The sequence below is a fragment of the Sorex fumeus genome, unplaced genomic scaffold, assembly GCF_029834395.1.
Source record: "Sorex fumeus unplaced genomic scaffold, SorFum_2.1 ptg000047l, whole genome shotgun sequence".
Lineage (NCBI taxonomy): Eukaryota > Metazoa > Chordata > Mammalia > Eulipotyphla > Soricidae > Sorex > Sorex fumeus.
In genome coordinates, this window is record NW_026606104.1 from 41648187 (window position 1) to 41667726 (window position 19540).

At 44.7% G+C, this 19540-nt stretch overlaps 2 protein-coding genes and 1 non-coding gene across 3 annotated transcripts; 1 reads left to right on the forward strand and 2 right to left on the reverse strand.

The window, feature by feature from the left end:
- Nucleotides 1–232: 232 nt before the first annotated feature.
- On the reverse strand, nucleotides 233–6246 carry RSRP1 (arginine and serine rich protein 1). Its single transcript, XM_056123085.1, has 4 exons — nucleotides 5669–6246; nucleotides 3032–3177; nucleotides 1716–1799; nucleotides 233–690 (listed from the first exon to the last, which is right to left on the reverse strand). The coding sequence occupies exons 1-4, from the start codon at nucleotides 6210–6212 to the stop codon at nucleotides 571–573; spliced, it is 894 nt and encodes a 297-aa protein (XP_055979060.1). The 5' UTR covers nucleotides 6213–6246; the 3' UTR covers nucleotides 233–570.
- A 7272-nt stretch (nucleotides 6247–13518) lies between these two features.
- LOC130032235 (small nucleolar RNA SNORA1) lies at nucleotides 13519–13653 on the forward strand. The gene has a single exon (XR_008793785.1). It is a non-coding gene; the product is annotated as a small nucleolar RNA SNORA1 (small nucleolar RNA).
- Nucleotides 13654–17782: 4129 nt separating this feature from the next.
- Nucleotides 17783–17914, reverse strand: LOC130032086 (60S ribosomal protein L39-like). The gene has a single exon (XM_056123687.1). It carries the CDS (start codon nucleotides 17912–17914, stop codon nucleotides 17783–17785), a length of 132 nt encoding a protein of 43 aa, XP_055979662.1.
- Between the last annotated feature and the right edge of the window lie 1626 nt (nucleotides 17915–19540).

Consider the following 19540-nt stretch of genomic DNA (forward strand, 5'->3'; position numbering starts at 1 on the left):
GTTTCAAGAATAGACTTAAGATGCAGTATTTTTCATCAATTCCCAGGGAAGACTGTGAGCCCTATATGGTTCAATTCATGGATTTGGATTTGAGTCCCTATATGGTTCAGTTCATGGATTTGAGCCCTATGGATTTGTTCAGTCCATGGATTTGGATTTGAGATGAATAGAACTTTACACAAAAGATACATTCATTTTTCATAAAGACCCATTATATAATATATACAAATAATAAGAACAAATAAAAACCAGAAATTTATTTATACAACAATCAGTTAAATACTGTGGTTTATAAATTTCATTTTACATAATCATTAAAACATTTACAAATACATATATGTGTGTACATATATATAATATACACAAGACTCCCACCTGTATGTAACTTCTGGTCCATTTGTGCTATCTCCTATCTGTAAGAGAAATCTAAAATGTTAATTTTAAGCATCTTTTTGTGTTGGAGTTTTTAGTGCCACAATTTTGCTACATGGTTCACATTAATGGAATAATGCTAGGAACACAAACTTGTAATTAAAGTGCATTTCAGGCAACCTGAGCTAGGTTTTCTTTTTAGACAGGTATCCACAATCCATATGGACTTTTTTTCTTATCTATTTTTGGGGATCCTGAAGAGCTCTCGTCAATGGTAGCTTGAGCTGTTTTCTGAAGCATTGGCTTTGCTACAGAATTCTGAAAGAGAAAATTCTTGTCAGCTTCTGAAACACATATAGCATACATGTATTTTCTGCTCAAAACATATAGTTGGTGCTCAAGGGATCATGTGAGGAAACAGATCAAACGTACTCTATCACAGCTCTAGTCCTCTATCTCCCCAACCCTGAAGGGTTTTTTAGGAGAAGAGGGACTAGTTTTGAGGGTCACACCCAGAAGTACTCAGGATTTGTCCAAACTTTCCATATGCAAAGCATAAACTTCATCCCCACGCACCACCCACTTCAAGTTTTATTTTTATGTACGTTAATTTTTTTTTGCTTTTTGGGCATGTTAATTTTTAAATATTATTTTGCTGTTTTGTAGCACAGAGGACTGAACTCAAAACCTCACACATGCAATCCAAGCGCTCTAGGCTGAAACACCCCAATCATTAAGATAATCTGAGATTGCTTCTTAAATGTTTCAACAGAGAGTTTGAGTGTGGGGGACAGGGCACTGTAGGTAGGGTGTTTGCTTTGCACATGGTGGGCCCAGGATTGATCCCCAGCACCTCATATGACCCCCCCAGGACTTGACAAAAGTAATCCCTGAGTATTAAGCTGTGAGTGTAAGTCCTAAACCACCAGGTATTGGCCAAAATTTAAAACAACAACAACAACAAAAAAAAAACCCTCACCACCGCCCCCCACAAAATAGAATATGGATAATTAGATGAAAGCTTTATATTGATCACTTGCAAAGAGGACACACAAAAAAATCTATAAAGTGACTTAGAAGGTGTCAAATGATTACAAGAAGGAAAAACATAATGAAACCTTTAAATGAAAACCCCATGTAAGAAATTATGTTCTACATAAAACAAGCCATCAAAGCCCGGCAAGCTACCGAGAGTATCTCGCCCACACGGTAAAGCCTAGCAAGTTACCCGTGATGTATTCGATATGCCAAACACAGTAACAACAAGTCTCACAATGGAGACATTACGGGGGCCTGCTCAAGCAAATCGAAGAACAATGCAAGGACAGTACACTGCTACTTACATTAGAACTAAAAGCTATGCTTTTTTGTTGTGAAGACTTTTCACTGTGGTTTTTAGTTTCATCTTCAGTTAGCTTTTCCGACAGCTAGACACGTAAGAGAAAAGTATATATATTTAGAAAAGAAAAAAACAAAAATCACAGTGTCACTGGTTTGCAGTACTGTATTAGAAAATAATCAAAACATATAAAAACTTATGTGGTAGAAACAAATAAAGTTGGAGCTAACTTTGGAGATAATTTACAGCCTAAACAAAGTACTCTTGAATTTTCTCAGTAATAAAATTGGTGTAAGAGACTTAAGACATAATTGCCCCAATGCAGTATTTTTCTCCCCTTGACGCAAATTAAAATAACTTTAAAATTAAAGTCACATAAAAATATACCAGTTTCAAAGAAGTCAATCATTTGCCAAGTAGGTAACTAATCATCTCATTCAACTAAGATTTTGTGCTCTACTTATACTTAAAACTACATCTAGATCGGAAAGGTAAGTTAATTCAGTCAGCATATCTTTCATGAATTAATAATCCATTCTTAACTATCTTAACCTTTTAAAACTATTAGTTTTAAGCTTTGACTTTCACGCAGTAATTTAAAAACACTGTGCAATATGGCAATGCACATCCTGGAGAATTATAACAAACTTATCTGCAAGTGAAGCAGGCCTCCTCTTCTGTAATCTCTCAAAACATCTGGAATATATTGCATATATTATAAAAGGGACATCTGTATCATTGATGCCCCAGCATTACAAAGTGTACTTTTGCCTAAAAATTTTCTTATCTAAATAGTTCCTGACCCAAACTCTAGCATGCACATGGACCTACCAAATGAGAAACTAAGTTTTCAGTGTGTGTATATAAACTTCAAATTAGTTAAACCTTGGTTGCTTTTGCCCATGTACCAATTACCAACAGATTTTCTTCATCAATGCCTGGAGACCACATTCATGATTTCTATAAGACAGAAATAAAGCAGATAAACTATACTGTATGCTGAGCACAGACTCTGTGGGAACATAATGGTGCAAATGAAAGCTACAGATACTCCGTAAAGAATTAAATTGAGTTGACAACTATATAGAAATCACTAAAGTACCAGCTTGAATTTTTTATTGTCTAAGTAGTACCTTGTCAACTGGAAATTCAAGTTCACTAATCTCCCATTTTTAAAGGACAGACCCTATCTAGTACTGTCAGATGTAATATTTTTGTTTTCAGTCAATTATTAATTAGCTACCCTTTTCCAAATAGTGTCAAATTGATCAGATTTGGCAGTACGTTTCTCAAGATTTGGTAGAAACCCAAAAGACTTACCTCAAACTTTGCACCATTGGGTACAGATAGTCCAGGGTTTGTTTTAGATAAGGAAACATTTCTGAGACTGGCTGGCAAGTCAAAGTTGGCTGTTCCTAAGGCTTTTGCTGCATTGGCTTTTGCTATTTCCAACAGCTCCATTCGATCTACAAAATAAATACCATATGTTTATCAACCCTGTAGAATTTCACCAAGCTCAGAAAAACTAAAGTAAGCCCATTTTTACTTAGAATAGCATTATAAAGATTTTATCTCCTGCCAGAAAGAGTGTAGTTAAGTGGCCCACACAACATATGGTTGGGGAATTGGGGTTTTGTCATCCTCCTGCCTTTCAGCATCTTGAAACACCCAACCAACTAACTGTCCCTCCGAGCCCCCTCCCCAAAATATTTTATTTCTTAACAGTGGAATACTACTCAGCTATAAGAACTGAAACGCTGGGGTTGGAGAGACAGTGCAACAAGGCACCGGGTTCAATTCCAAGCATAGCATCCCTTGAACCTGGCGAGGAGTAAGAGTCCTAAGTAGCTCCACCGAAGCCCAGGAGGGAGGAGTGTGGGGTGATATTTTGCATTCTGCTACACAACATGAAGACTCTGGATTTCATCTAAAGTGAAGTAAGCAATACTAATAGCAAATGATTTCACTTATACAGTCATGGTCTCCCGTTGTTCATCGATTTGCTCGAGTGGGCCCAGTAACATCTCCATTATTGACACTTGTTACTGTGTTTGGCATATTGAATACGTCACGGGGAGCTTGCCAGGCTTTGCCGTGTGGGCGAGATACTCTCGGTAGTTTGCCGGGCTCTCCGAGAGGGGCGGAGGAATCGAACTCAGGTCGGCCATATTGGCTATGTACAAGGCAAATAATTTTAAAAAAAGCAAGGGCATTCTGGTAGCGAAAGAGCAGGACAGTAATGTACACCACAAGCAAAAACATACTACTTCTCTAGGGCCAGAATAAAAATACAGCACTTGGGGTGTTCACCTTATACTGTCCAACCAAGTTCCATCCCTAGCACCATATATGGACCCCCTCCCCAAGCCCCACCAGGAATGATTCCTGAGCACAAAGCCAGAAGTTCTGAGCATCACAGGTGTGACCTAAAAACAAAAAAAATACTATCTAACTGGTAGTATTATAACTTGTGAACTTGAATGAAGTGGGGGAAAAGGGGAAAAGCCATCTGTTAGACAAAAAAACTTGCTGGGAAGTAGATTAATATATCACTAGTTTATTATGGCAGTTGTACAGTATAAAATGTCTTTCAAGAAGCTTGATGTTCAGAATTTGGTGACTTTGTTATTTACCTACTCTCAGCTTCTGCTGAGCTAAAATAGGATGCGGGAAAAAGCCTAAAAACAAAAATGACTTCATTTTAGTCGGTGCAGCATGGTAACTGAACAAAAGGAATTTCCCAGTGTTTAAGGGAGGAGGGCACTTGATGGCCTTGGTGGGGGGAGGAGATACCAATAAATGTATCAACTATACATTTATTGTATAGTTGATACATATAACTATAATAATATGTATCAATTATAATTTTAGGGAAAATAAAAATGAGGTGATAGACAATGTCCAATGATAACTAATCCTTAGACTAAGACATGGGCAGAGAAAGACAGGAAGGATAGTGACACTTTTGTGGTGGGCTCAAGAAATTAGAAACACTGTGTCCGTAAAATAAACATTTAAACTCTAACATTACAACAATATCTTCATACCAATGTAAAATATACTCACAGAAACAAACCCTCTTACAAAACCTTTTTTACAGAGAAAAATAAGCATCCCTGATAGCATTTTCCTTACCAAATGTCAAAATACCCCATTTTTGCCTTCTCAAAAGTTGAATACTGAGGGACTGGAGCTATATTGTTTCCTGAAGACAGTTAAGTACTTGCCTTGCAAAAAAAAAAAAGCCCACCCTAGTTCAATCCCTTGTACCCTACTCGTTACGTGGAGTCCCACCAGGAATAAGTCCTGAGCATATCAGCTGCATCCCCGAAACAAAACACAAAAAAAGGAATTCTGAACATCAAGCTTCTTGAAAGACATTTTATACTGTACAACTGCCATAATAAACTAATGATATATTAATCTACTTCCCAGCCAGTTTTTTTGTCTAACAGATGGCTTTTCCCCCTTTCCCCCCTTCATTCAAGTTCACAAGTCATCCATCTCTTCCCTCCCCCCGTTTCACCAAATAACATTTATTGGTTTCTCCCCCCCCCCCCGCCCCCCAAGGCCATCAAGCGCCCTCCTCCCTCCTCCCTTAAACACTGGGAAATTCCTTTTGTTCAGTTAAGATGCTGCACGACTAAAATAAAGTCATGTTTGTTTTTAGGCTTTTCCCCCCATCCTATTGTTAGCTCAGCAGAAGCTGAGAGAAGGTAAACAACAAAGTCACCAAAGTCTTAACCCCGTTCGCTCTCGGGCCCTCAAGTCACCACGCCTGAAAAGCTTCAAACCAAACTGCCAGCCACGAGGGAAGCCGATCCCGCGGCCCGGGGCCATTCCCCAGGGGGAACCCGGGGCGCCTTAACCCTTCTCTTCTTCCCCCCCACCCCCCACCCACCGCAACTCAGCTTTCAGGCCCCCAAATCAGCAGCACCTCGTGCCCCCAGCGCTCACCTTTCTCACTGAGCCGAAAGGGGGTCGGGCTCCGGGACCGCGTCCGGGATCTCCCCCTCCAGCTCCGGCGCTCCTCGGGGAAGCCCGTGCGCCCGAAGCCGTAGTAGCGCCGGCCCCGCGGCCCCGCGTACGCCCGCCGCACGTACGAGCGGCCCCGCGAGCGGGAGCGGGAGCGGGCGCGGGCCCGCGGGGAGACGCGGGAGGCCCGCCCGCAGGAGGCGGAGCGCCGGGCGCGGCGGCCCCGGGCCCGCGAGCGGCTCCGCGAGTAGGAGCGCGAGTAGCGCCGGTATCTGCGCGAGGGCCGCCGCCGCCCCGTCCGCGACCGCGACCGCGACCGCGACCTGCCGCTGCGCCGCCGCCGCCGCCCCCGCCGGTCCCGGCGGCCCCGGGACGACGCCCGGCTCGAGCCGCTGGAGCGGGAGCTTCGGGAAGAGGAGCGGCTCCGCGACGCCGACGTGCGGCGGCTCGACTGGCCCGAGCGCGACGCGGACGGAGAGGCGTCGGGCGGCGAGCCCGGCCACAGGTCGTTCACGTACTCGGACATGGCGCCCCTCGGAGCCGCGGCCGGCCCGGCAGGTCACTCCCTGGAATAAACAAGACGGAGGGGTGGGGGAGGGGGGCGGAAAGTCAACCTCGCGGAGCGGCCCGGCGGCACAGCCCGCTCGCGGCAGCCACGACGCCCCGAGCCGGCCTGTCCCCTGGGGAGTCCGGCGCTGTCCCGCTCACCCACAGCTGAGGGACCTGCCGGCCCGACCCCGGCCCCAGGAAACTCACGGCGAGCCGCCGACGCCTCACACGCCAAGAGAGAAGCCAACCGGCTCGTTTCCGTCGAGAGAGAGAGAGAGCCGAAAACGGGTTGTCTTTCTCGTCGTTGCTGTCAACCAAGTCCAGAGGCTGGCCTCAGAGACGCCGACGCCAGAGGAGGAGGCCGCCGGGCCCGGAGACGCGTCGAAAGCGCCAGAAGCCAGCGCCCGGAACTTGCGCAGAGACGTTGGCGCGATGGGCGGGGCCGGCCCCTCTGTGACTCCGCCCTTCCGCCCTTCCGCCCCGCCCTGCGCGCGCGGGATGCCGGGAGGAAGAGAGCAGCCGAGTGGACGCTGCGCATCTTTCGTAGATCCAGTGGTCTGCGGCTGGCTTAGTGCCCCCGACTGCGAAGCCCGTCAAGTGAGGCGCCACGTCGTATTTCGGGGCTGAGGGCATGACGGCTGTGACTGCAACGTGGCTTCCACCTGCTGGGAACCTGCAGACTCGGACAGTTTCTCGCTGTGCCTCTCGGGCCACTTTGTGTCTGATCCGCATCGGCCAACGAACTGCGACCCTCCCGGACTCGTCAGAGATTCTCAATAATGCAATAGGATTTTGTTTTTCTTTTTGGGTCATACCCGGCGATGCACCAGGATTACTCCTGGCTTTGCAGTCAGGAATTACTCCTGGCAGTCTCAGGGGACCATATGGGATGCTGAGAATCAAACCCGGGTCAGCAGCGCGCAAGGCAAAAGCCCTACCCATTGTACTATCACTCCAGCCCCAGTGCAATAGGATTTTAAGAGAATTTTGCTGGGGCCGGAGAGAGAGAGGTTGAGGCGCTTGTCTTGCACGCGGTCCACCCTGATTTGATCCCTGGCTTCCTGATATTCTTTGCCAATTCCCTTACCTCCAACTTTGCTGTCTGCTTCACCCTAAATTTTTTTCTTACTGATCTTAAATTTAGAGAAAGAAATGAAATATCCTTAACATCTAGTTTCTATTAGATTTCTAGAGAGAGGAAGAGGAAAAAGAAATTAGAGAAGATTAAAACTATTTACATCGATTTCTGGCCTGTTCAGAAGCCCTAGATGGTGTTCTCACCAGTCACTGTCATTATCACAGTCCTCCCGTTCATCGATTTGCTCACCGGGCCCAGTAACATTGTGAGACTTGTTACTGTGTTTGGTATATCTGTAGGATAACACTCTTTTGTCCTTCCTCGGGTAGCTTAGGTTTGTCAGCTCACACCCATCTAAGGACACTGAACTTGTATTGTAAGCAATGTCCTTTCTGTGTGGACACAGGAAGACAGTTAATATTATGCTTTGTAACTTGGGAGTTGATTGACTCCGAATAATATTTACTCCTGGGCATCTGATTTCTTGACTCAGTTGCCCTTAGTTCCTAGCACCCCAAAAGCAGGGTCCCGACGAGGGACTGAGTGGACCAGGGCAAGCAGTGAGCTACCCTGACATCGAAATGGGCCAGGCCAAAGAGCCACGATACTCAACTATAAGTTGAGGGCATGATCATGGACAAATGCTGTCATGATCCAAAAGTAAGTAACGACGAGACTAGGACCCTGCTGGAGCTAGGAAGATTAACCTGGCCTGAGGACTGCGAAATGTATAGTGAGATGTTCTCCGGAAGAACCAAACTAAATTTATATCTCTTACTGTGCTCATACAGAATGACATTGCTAGAAATATTAGAAGTAGATTTATTACAACTATTTAAGTAGATTAGTAACTGAGGGAAGAACACACCCTTCTTGGGATCCCACCCTTGGGCAGATCTCCTAGTAATCTGAAGTAATCTCTGTAGATGAGATTTCATCCTTGAGTTAATCTCCTGGAGGAGTGGTCTTACCTCTCTTTGTTGATTCGTCAGTATTCAACCCACCTTTATGTCACTGCCTTATGTGACTGCTATATAAACTAAGACGTAAGCTCGGAAAGGGGGTCAGAAGCGAGAGAGCTCGGGCTCCAGAGATCCAGAGTCAGAGCCAGAAGGAGAGAGGTTCCAAGATTGGGGCCCAGGAGAGAAGGAGGCAGAGAAAGACAGGAGTGAAGAGGATTGGAATAAACTACTATTGATATAGACTGGCCTGGCCCTCGTTTCTTATTCTGTCTGCCCTTGGCCAACAGCCGTTCCGATCCAGGCCACACACAGTGGCTCAAGAGCACCGAACGCAGGCAGTGAGACAGTGTCATCCAGTGAGCCCGTGAACACACAACCTTTGGCGTGATAAGATTTTACAGTATATCCAATATGTCATGGGTAGCTTGTCAGGCTTTGCACTGCGGGCAAGACTTGCTGGGCTCTCAAAGAGGGGCGCAGGAATTGATGGCAGAGGAATTGAACTCTGGTCAACCAGTCTGCCCATTTAAGGCAAATGCCCTACCTCCTGTGCTATCACTCCAGCCATCTTGGAAAATAAGCAACCTTTTGATTGGTCTTCTGGCTGGCTCAAATTACTGAGATTATTTGGTACCTTGGTACCAAATTACCAATCTAATCATCTGAAGAACCAGTGAGACGTGCAAAGGGGAGACAAATCATCAAACAAGCACCAGCAGAGTGAATGGGGTGGCACAGAATAGGGGGAGATAGCTACTGTAATGTTAGCAACTTCCTGCCTGGCCTGACATGAATTTGCCAGTTGAGTGTGAGAGGAAGGTTAGGATTGGTAAAAGTCTTTACAACCTTTTCCCAGTTTCACTCAAAGCAGCCATCTATGCACTTGAGACCACTCTGGTCTCAGCCACTTGAGTTTTGGGGGAGCCATAGTTTCCAGGCTGAGGGAACGTATACTCTGCAGGAAAAGGAAAAAGTCCCACCCTCCATTTTCTAGATTCAATTTATCTGCAGAAATGAATTTGAGGGGAAGTAGGAGAGCTCTATTAGGAAGTACGAGAAAGGAAGGGGTGAGTTCCACAAAGCTGAGGAAGAAATAATGCACTCTGAGTTGGGATGTTGTGGGAGTGACAGTGCTCAAGGCTTACTCCTGGCAGGGAATCAATCCTGGATCAGGCACATGCAAGACAAGCAAGCGCCTTACCTGCTATGCTATCTGGCTAATACTTTTTAATCACAAAATGTTGCATATAAAAAGTGACTGATACTTAAAATATATATGGCGAGTACTCAACTCTGTCCCTGTCAGCAGAAATAAGGAAAATCTGAGCTTGAAGAGACGAGAGAAGAATAAAAAGACAGGAAACTAAATGTAAGATTCTGAATAGAATAGAAAAAATCCTGGAATAGAAAAGAAAACACTGTGGCTTAAAAACTAAGGGAATATAAATTTCAGTTAATAATATATCAATCAACTTAAGTTAATATATCAATCAACCTGGCTCATTTGTTGAAACACATGTACAATACTAGTGTTAATAAAAAGGAAATTAAGGAAATTAGGGGGCAGTGAAGATTAAATGGGAACTTGTATATTATCTATTTTTTATTTTTTGTAAATTAGGATTTAAAAGAAATAAGAAAAAAACCCAACACTGTAGTCTAGATACCAAGGAGATGGCCAATGGTGGTGATAATGGTACAATGTGAACATAACACAAAGGATAAAGTGATATATTCTGTTTAAAACATTAGCACAAAAAGCTTCTTATGAACTTTATTTATTATCACACACACACACAAAAAAGTTTACTATTGGGGCTGGAGCAATAGCACAGCGGGTAGGGCGTTTGCCTTGCACGCAGCCAACATGGCCAACACAGGTTCGATTCCCAGCACCCCATATGGTCCCCTGAGCACCGCCAGGAGCAATTCCTGAGTGCATGAGCCAGGAGTAACCCCTGAGCATTGCCAGGTGTGACCCAAAATGCAAAAAAAAAAAAAAAAAAAAAAAAGTTTACTATTATTTCTGCCCACAAGTTTGAGAACCAGATAATTTTCTGGAATCACACTGCTAAGAGGCAATGTTTGCACTTAAATCTAGATTTGTCTGGCCCTACAGTCCTTTTGTTCTCTCGCTAAGAGTCCACACCCAGAGATACTCAGGTGAGTCACTCAGTACTCAGGCAGTGCCTGATCAAACCTATCTCATGCAGAGCATGTACACCAGCCTTCTGAGCCATCTCCCAATCCCCCAGACTTTCCTTTTGTTTAGGGTATAGATGGTATCAATACTGCCAAAATTTGAATCTCCTAAAATTGTGTCAGGGACCCTGAAATCACAATTGTAGAGCGACGAATTTGCTTATTAGCCCTTTTTCTGTTCTATTGTTTTTTTCCCAACGTTTTACTCAATTTCACAGAGTAATCAAGGGAGTGATATGCATGTTCATTTGTGTGTATGCCCAAGCTAATCTAATTCTGCAGCTGCTGTTTCCAATTGGTGTATTTGGGGGAGACAAAAAAAACTTGGAATTGATTCAAAAGAACTTGCTAGTCTCATCCCAAACTTTTGAGATTCAGTCTCCATATGTGTTTTTACACTCCTTTCCCCGTGTTCAACACCACATTCTTTTCTTCGTATTGAGCATTACGCTGTTTGGGTTAGTTACCTCCCGATTCCAGTTGTATGTGTCCTATAAGTCATTAAAAAGCACAATCATTTAGTTTTCTTTTCAGTATTTTCTCGATTATTACACTGTCACTGTCCTCCCATTGTTCATCGATTTGCTTAGAGGGCCCAGTAATGTCTCCATTTTTGAGACTTGTTGTTACTATGTTTGGCATATTGCGGCAAGCAAGATACTCTCGGTAGCTTGCCGGGTTCTCCAAGAGGGGGAGGAATCAAACCCGGCTCGGCTGGGCTGGCTGCGCACAAGACAAATGCCCTACGCTGTGCTATCGATTATTATAATGTTAGTATATTTTCATAATTTCAACTCCTAGAAAAAGTGGTTACGGGTTAAAATCTAAACCATCACTTTACGAAGCACAACAGTTGATGGTACTCTTAATACTCAGGATTAGAATTGACTAAAAGAATGCTACAATGAATCCATTATAGTAAACTATGGTTGCCAGTATCAGTGGTCACAGAAGGCAGCTTCAAGCTGGAGCAATACCACAGCAGGCAAGGCGTTTGCCTTGCACGCGGACGACCCGGGTTCGATTCCCAGCATCCCATATGGTTCCCTGAGCACCACCAGGGATAATTCCTGAGTGCAAAGCCAGGAGTAATCCCTGTGCATCAATGGTTGTGACCCAAAAAGCAAAAAATAAATAAAATAAATAAAACTGCAGCTTCTTTCTTATAAAGAGGATATTGTATGATTTTTTTATCCCCTATTCTCAGCCTTCGACCCTAATTACTGAAAACCAAAATAGTTTTCATGAAGGAGAGGTTTCTTGGACCATGGGACTTTCTGGAATATTCCTTCTGATGTGACTGGTTGCCAAAAATAATTCATTATTCTCCAGTTTTTATGAATGAGATGCTATCTAGTGTCATATGTGCTATTTTGAATGTAGCAGCTTCTATTTGGCTAGCCTTTCAGAAACATGTAGTCCAAGGCAAATCAAATCAGAATGGTCAGACATTGAAGAAACAATGTTGGCAGGTCATGGATGCAGAGTCAGCAAGAACATCTATGGGACCCTGTGAGAGGGAAGCAGGGAGAGAAAATAGAGGGTGTGTGTTGGATCCTCCCTGTTTCTAACCCAGCACCATAATATGCATTGTGATTGATTCTGTCCCTTGGAATCAAGACGGATTCATGTAGGTAATCGGTCAGGTTTATATAGTAGGTAAGCTTGGAAACATGAAAATCTGAATTGGCACAAGATTTTGATTACAATATGTGGTAGAAGTGTGGTTACTGAAACCCTCCTGCCTTGCTTGTATTGACTCTGAAGATCCCAGAGATGCAGCTGACGCCCTTCTGAGAGCTAGAAGGGAGAACTCTGTGTGGTTGTCATGTAAAGGTGACAACCCTAACATGAGTGGAAATTAGGGCCCACTTCCCCTTGCTGTGGTCACTTTGTAGATGATTATGGATTAAGACTCTTCTACCTCCCGAGGATCTCCAAGATTGAGAAGCTTCTCCTGTAGCCTGTGCTAGTCTTGTTAGAGACAGAAGACATAGATCACAGTGAGAGAAATCACCAGACATCGTAATTTAGGTTTTTTTTGCTGTTTTGTTTTTTGTTTTGTTTTTGTTTTGGGGCCACACTTGGCTGAACTTCCTCCTGATTTTGCACTCAGGATCCTGGCAGTGCCAGGGATTAAACCCAGGAGGCTGCTTACAAGGCAAGTGCCTTACCTGCTGTACTCTCTCTTGCCCAACATCACAATTCTTCTCTAGGTCTCCTAGCTGATCTAAGTCAAATGAAATAAAAGACCAGTTCATGTGAGAAGTAGTATATGTGAAATTACTTAATTTGATAGGAATATTACAGAAAATTCAAATTTTGTTGGAGACTTCATAAACTTGGTGAATTTTTTTAAAAAGTAAAATAGTTGCATTTAGAGAAATTTACTTAGAGAAATATGAGGAGAAATACAAGAAGTGTTTCTTATATTCCTTCCTCCCTCCCTCCCTCCCTCCCTCCCTCCCTCCTTCCCTTCCTTCCTTCCTTGCCCCACAGTACTCAGTGGCAATGCTTGACAGGGCTGGGATTGAGTTTGGGATGGAAATCATATGTAGTGCAGGAGGAACCAGGGTTGCTGCAGAGACCTCATATGAGGCAAACACCCTTGTATTGTCTTTCTGGTTAACTTTGTGCCTTTCTTGGAGGGATAGAGGTACCTCTCTCCTAATGGTGTTCAGGAGATATGCAGTGCTGAGGATCAACCAAGGTCAGCTGTGTGCAAGGCAAGTGCATTATCCGCTGCATTATCTCTCCAGTCCTTGTATTGTTTGTCTCTTGGAATTGAGACACACAAAGATCTAATTCTCTATTTAAAAAGGATCAGAGAGATACATAATATCAAGAATTATTAAATTGCAATGTTTCCTCAAACAAAATTGAATTTGCCTTGAACTTTCAGTCTTGCAGAGACAGATGAAAAAAACAAGGGGCCAGATCAATAGTCCAGAAGGTAACCTCTGAGCATCACCAGTGGGTGTGGCACCCAAAACCAAAAACCAAAACAAGCAATATCCCCCTACAAAACTAAACAAAACCTTTGCCTCATTCTGTTTGTATGTGGGTCCAGCTGCTCCTGGCATCCAGAAAAGGTAAATGTGGCCACATGATCCAACAGGTCATGTTTCCATCACAGCAGGCTTGTTGTCATGGTGAAAATGAGAACTATCACTCGTATCACTTGTATCACTTGTCGTCCCCTTGTTCATCCATTTGCTCGAGTGGGTGCCAGTAATGTCTCCATCCATCCCTGTCACTTGATAATGTAGCTCAATGGCGTATTGGGGGCTCTTTCTGTATCAGGGGAATGAGACTCGTTACTGTTACTGTTTTTGGCATATCGAATACCAAATACACCACGGGTAGCTTGTCAGGCTCTGCCGTGCTGGTGAGATACTCTCAGTAGCTTGCTGGACTCTCTGAGAGGGACAGAGGCTTTTGTTGTTTTATAGTTTCCGGATCTTGGACATTGATGAGATTAGAAGGTGTGCCGGGGGGCAGTTTGTGGGTGTGGCTGCCAAGCTACTGGAAAACTGGGGATCTGGGTGGAGGAGGCCCAGTCTCAGCCATAGGTCCCGCATACCTGGGTCCTCTGCTGGTTCCTTCATGTGTGAGGCTCGTCCAAACATGTGGAGAGTAGCCTTGAGCATTGCTGTGGCTGGGTTCTGGAGTTTTTCAGTTGCCGGGGTTCTGCTTGGGGTGGGGAGGGAGACTCAACCCCCCCCCCCAGGGGCCCTGGCGCCGAGGCAGGAGATTCTCATTGGTTGAATGAGCATTCTTTATTATTATTATTATTATTATTATTATTATTATTATTATAGGGCTGGAGCGATAGCACAGTGGTAGGGCATTTGCCTTGTGCACAGCCAGCCCAGTCGAGCCGGGTTTGATTCCTCCGCCCCTCTCGGAGAGCCCGGCAAGCTACCAAGAGTATCTCACCCGCACAGCAAAGCCTGGCAAGCTACCTGTGACGCATTTGATATGCCAAACACAGTAACGACAAGTCTCATGATGGAGACGTTACTGGGCCCGCTCAAGCAAATCGATGAATAACGGGAGGACCGTGACCATATTATTATTATTATTATTATTATTATTTGCGCTCTGGGTGACACCTGGAAGTACTTATGGGCTGCTCTAAGTCTCTATAATGGGGTAATTCCTAGAAGTTCTGGGTATCAGACTTTTCTGTCCTGCATGAACTCAGCCTACTGAGCTGTCTTTTTAGTCCTGAACGAGGGATCTTTAAAAGCTGCAGTGATGTCTCTTTCTGCTTTTGGCATCAGTGTGATGTTTGCTTAATAGAAACTGTTTGGGAATGGTTTTTGTTTCTTCAATTTCTGGGAAGAGCCTGAAAAGTGTTGGCAGTAAAGGTTTAAAAGTTTTAAAGTGGTTTTTGTTTTTGGCCGACACCCAGCGTCGCTCAGAGGTTACTCCTGGTTCTGCATATATAGGCTACTCCTGCAGTGCTTGGGGCCCAAATGGGATGCTGAGAATCAAACTCAGGCCTGCTGCATGCAAGGCAAATGCCCTGCCTATTGTACTATTGCTCTGACCCCTCCCAGTTTTTTTTTTTTTTGCTTTTTTGTGTGACACCCGGCGATGCACAGGGGTTACTCCTGGCTTTGCACTCAGAAATTACTCCTCGTAGTGCTCAGGGGACCATATGGGATGCTGAGAATTTAACCAGGGTCGGCCACATGCAAGGCAAACACCCCACCTGCTATGCTATCTCTCTAGCCCCCCCAAAGTTTTAAAGTTTTAAAACTCTTTAAAGGTTTGAGCGATAGCACAGTGGGTAGGGCGTTCGCCTTACAAGCGGCCAACAGGGCCGACCCGAGTTCGATTCCTCCGCCCCTCTCGGAGAGCCCGGCAAGCTACCGAGAGTATTCGATATGCCAGACACAGTAACAACAAAGTCTCCAATGGAGACGTTACTGGGCCCGCTCGAGCAAATCGACGATCAACGGGAGGGGAAAAAAAAAAAGGTTTGAAAGAATTCACTGGATCCCATCTGACAGCAGAGGGCGGGGGTGGGGTGAGGTAGGTGGGGGGTGGGTAGAGGGAGAGATAATGACAGAGAGACAGAGACAGAGAGACAGAAAGAGAGAGAGGAGAGGGTGGGGGTAGGGAGCAGGCAGAAAGGTAATAAGGAACTTTGATTGTGGGAAAAGTACAATGGTAAAAGGATGGGTGTTGAAAGTGTCGGAACGTTGTAACATTGTAAGACTGAAAATCATGAACAACTGTGCATCTCATGATGGTTCAATTATAATTTTATTTTCATTTCATTTTCATTTCATCATCCTGTTAATCGTCGATTGCCTCGAGCAGGCCCCAGTAACGTCTCTTTCATCCTAGCCCTGAGATTATATTCACGGCTCTTTAGGAGAATGAGACCCATCATTGCTACTGGTATTTGGCATATTTGGTACTCCATGGGGAGTTTGCCAGACTCTGCCCTGTGGGCAGGCTACATTCGATAGCCTGCAAGTTTGTCCAAAGTAGGAATGAGATAATAAGATGTCATAAAGAAAAGTTCTGATAAGATGTCTGATAAGAATTTAAAATTTTATTTTAAATTCTAAAAAAGCTACTGTGGGCACAAGCTTAATAGGTAAAAATAAATAAATAAATAAATAAATAAAAGCTGCACCATTACCAACTAGAGGGATTTTCATTGTCACTGTATCACTGACGCCCCATTTGCTCTCAATGGAACGACCATCTCCGAATGCAACAGCTATGTGTACCTAGGTCGAGAGTTCAACATGACAAATGACCTGGCACCCGAGCTGCGCAGGAGGAAGAGAGCGGCTTGGAACGCCTTCAAGAAATAGCTAAGAGGATGAAGAACCTCCGGCTCCGGACACATCTCTTTGATTCCACTGTTCTTCCTGCATTAACATATGCCTCACAGACCTGGGCCCTACGCAAACAAGATGAGAACGCTATTCAGGTCTCCCAAAGAAGAATAGAAAGAGCTATGCTTGGAATATCACGTTTCACTCAAATGAGAGAAAGAATCCGGAGTTCTGACCTCCGTCGATGATCAAGAATCAGGGACGCTGTCTCATTTGCCAAGGTGTCGAAAATCAGATGGGCTGGTCACGTAATGAGATTTAAAGACGACCGCTGGACTAGAGCTGTTACCGACTGAATTCCACGGGATGTCAAAAGACCGCGTGGCCGCCCACCTACCAGATGGTCAGACTTCTTCGTCAAGATCATGAACGATCGGTTTGAGGCCCTTCATGTTCCCGGAGCGAACAGATGCCATTGGGCTACACTAGCACGTGACAGGGACAAATGGAGACGTTACTGGCACCCGCTCGAGCAAATCGACAACTAATGGGAAGTTAAGTGATTAAGTGATTAAGTATCACTGTCATCCTGTTGTTCATCGATTGCCTCAAGCAGACACCAGTAATGTCTACTTCATCCCAGTCCTGAGATTTTAGGAAATGCCACATTCGAGGCTCTTTCAGAGTCAGGAGAATGAGACCCATCATTGTTACTGGTTTTTGGCATATTGAATACGCCAGGGGGAGTTTGCCAGACTCTGCCATGTGGGCAGGATACTTTCGGTAGCCTGCCAGGTTCTCCAAAGTAAGAACTAGATAATAAGTGAATGCGGCCATGTGCTTCCGGGAGCTGGGTTTTATAGTCTCTGGGTCTTGGCCATTGATGAGATTACATGGCGCCGGGGGCAGTTGGCGCGTGTAATGCCTACATACTGGAAGATGGGGGATCTGGGTAGAGGAGGCCCAGTCCCAATCCGAGCAGGCTTGGAGATCTATGCCCCGGGTCCCTCACACCTGGGTTCCTCTGCCGGTTGCTTCATGCGTGAGGCTCATCCGAACGGGTGGAGCGTGGTCTTAAGCATGGCTGTGGCTGGAACCAGAGGTCTTCAGCTGCCGGGGCTCTGCTCGGGGCCGGCAGGGAAACTCAACCCACCCTCCTCCAATGGGCCCCGTGAGGACAGCCAGGCGCGAAGGCAGGAGACTCTGCGCTGTTCTCTTCCAGGAGCTGGGTTTTATAGTCTCTGGGTCTTGGGATTTTAGTTTCGGGATTTTTCAAATTTTTATTTAAAAAAATTCTTTGTCAAGTCTCACAGGCGATTTATTACTGAGTTGGCAACCAGCTACAGAAAACAGAGAAGAAAAATGGATTCCCTAATCAAACATGATTCAGACTTGTGGTGCCTTTCTGTCTGCTGTGCATGCAGAATCCTGGCAGCTTATCACAGCACACTAGCACACATCTCATGTGTGACTCTCCTTCAAAACCCAGCTTGATTCTTCTTCAGCACCTACTCTTGGAGTTGTACCTTATTTTATTACCAATTTTCATCCAAATCCACTGAGGAATGGGCTGATTCTGCTTTTGTTTCTTGACCAGGAAATGCTTGATCCTAAAAGTCCAATGGGAAGACATGACGAAGAAGAACCACATTTAACTGTGATGATGGTGAAAATAAAATCCAGATCCCGGACGAGAACAGTGCAGTCTTCTGCCCCCGCGCCTGGGTGTTCCTTCCCGGGGCCTCTTGGAGGGGAGCGGGTTGAGCTTTCCTCCCAGCCCCGACCAGGGCTCCGGCAGCCGAAGACCTCCAGGACCAGCCACCACCATGCTGAGACCACTCTCCGCACACATGAAGGTACTGGCAGAGGGACAAAGCCACGCGGGTTCCGGGGCCGAGACCTCCAAGCCTACTCGGATTGGAGTCGAGCATCTTCCACCCAGATCCTCCAAATTCCAGTAGGCGGGGGTCACACCCACCACCTGGCCCCCTGGTGCCGTGTAATCCCATCAGCGGCCAAGACTCAGAGACTATAAAATCCAGATCCCGGAACCGCGCGGCCGCATTCGCAGCCGTGCGACATCTTATCAGAACTTTTTTTTATGACATCTTATTGTGTCATTCCTACTTTGGACAAACTTGCAGGCTATCGAATGTAGCCTGCCCAAAGGGCAGAGTCTGGCAAACTCCCCGTGGCGTACCAAATATGCCAAATACCAGTAACAATGATGGGTCTCATTCTCCTAAAGAGCCTTGAATATAATCTCAGGGCTAGGATGAAAGAAACGTTACTGGGGCCTGCTTGAGGCAATCGACGAATAACAGGATGATGAAATGAAATGAAATGATGGTGAAAAAAAGTTTGTTTGTTTTTTAAAACCAACTAGTCTTTGTACTGGGTAGAGATGGGGCTCAGTGGTATGAAATGTAATCAAGTTATCAGTTTATGGGTACATTGTAGAGTTTAACTTTGTTTTGGTTTTGGGGCCACACTTGACAATGCTCAGGGATCACTCCTGGTAGTGCTCAGGGGACCATGTGAGATGTCAGGGATTGAACCCAGGTTGGCCACTTGCAAGCCATGCACCTTATCTGCTGTATTATTGCCCCTATCCCTGCAAGATTTTTTCCATGCTATCATTTCTAAAATGTTTTGTGAGACTCCTTAGTTATGGTTATAAAAAGTTTTTGTTACAAAAAAGGGTAACCCTATATTTTGAGAAATCTGGCCTACTTTGAAGGTATTTCGTACAGCTGCCCCAGTTTCTTTCTTTAGCTACCAGAATAGTTCTGAGCTGGCAAGTTCAGGTTTGCTACTCCTAATAATTTTGCTGTACTGGCTTTTGCTCTTTCTAATAACTTCATTTTTATCCACAAAGGGCAAATAAAGACTAATTAATTCTACAGCATATTGTCCCCAGAGGTAAGAATGACAAATCAAGGATGTATTTTATTAAAATAGCAATACAAAGATACTTAAGTTTTATAAAAAGCAAAGGGAAAAGAAAGTTAATATTCTTCCTCTCACAGTCATTAGTTAACATATTAGAACCTGAAGGCAAAAATTTTTAAATACTGCTCAGAGCTGGTAAACGAATGTTAAGTCATTACTAGACATTAAAAGATTCCATTAAGAATTGCCTGCAGTAGATTCCCTTACCTCGCCACTTAACAGTCACAATTAATCTTTAATCCTGAAGGTTAAGAATGATGAACATTTTTTTTAAAAAGGCTATGGCTTGCATGCTTTAGTTTTGTCT

Bases quoted from the DNA above. Each gene is read 5' to 3' on its own strand.
- LOC130032086 (XM_056123687.1), bottom strand. From the start codon at position 17,914: ATGTCTTCCCATTGGACTTTTAGGATCAAGCATTTCCTGGTCAAGAAA.
- RSRP1 (XM_056123085.1), bottom strand. From the start codon at position 6,212: ATGTCCGAGTACGTGAACGACCTGTGGCCGGGCTCGCCGCCCGACGCC. The intron at 1,800-3,031 runs GTAAGTCTTTTG...TTACGTGTCTAG, and splicing joins CCAATGGTGCAAAGTTTGAG to CTGTCGGAAAAGCTAACTGA. The intron at 691-1,715 runs GTAAGTAGCAGT...TTTCTCTTTCAG, and splicing joins GCATAGCTTTTAGTTCTAAT to AATTCTGTAGCAAAGCCAAT.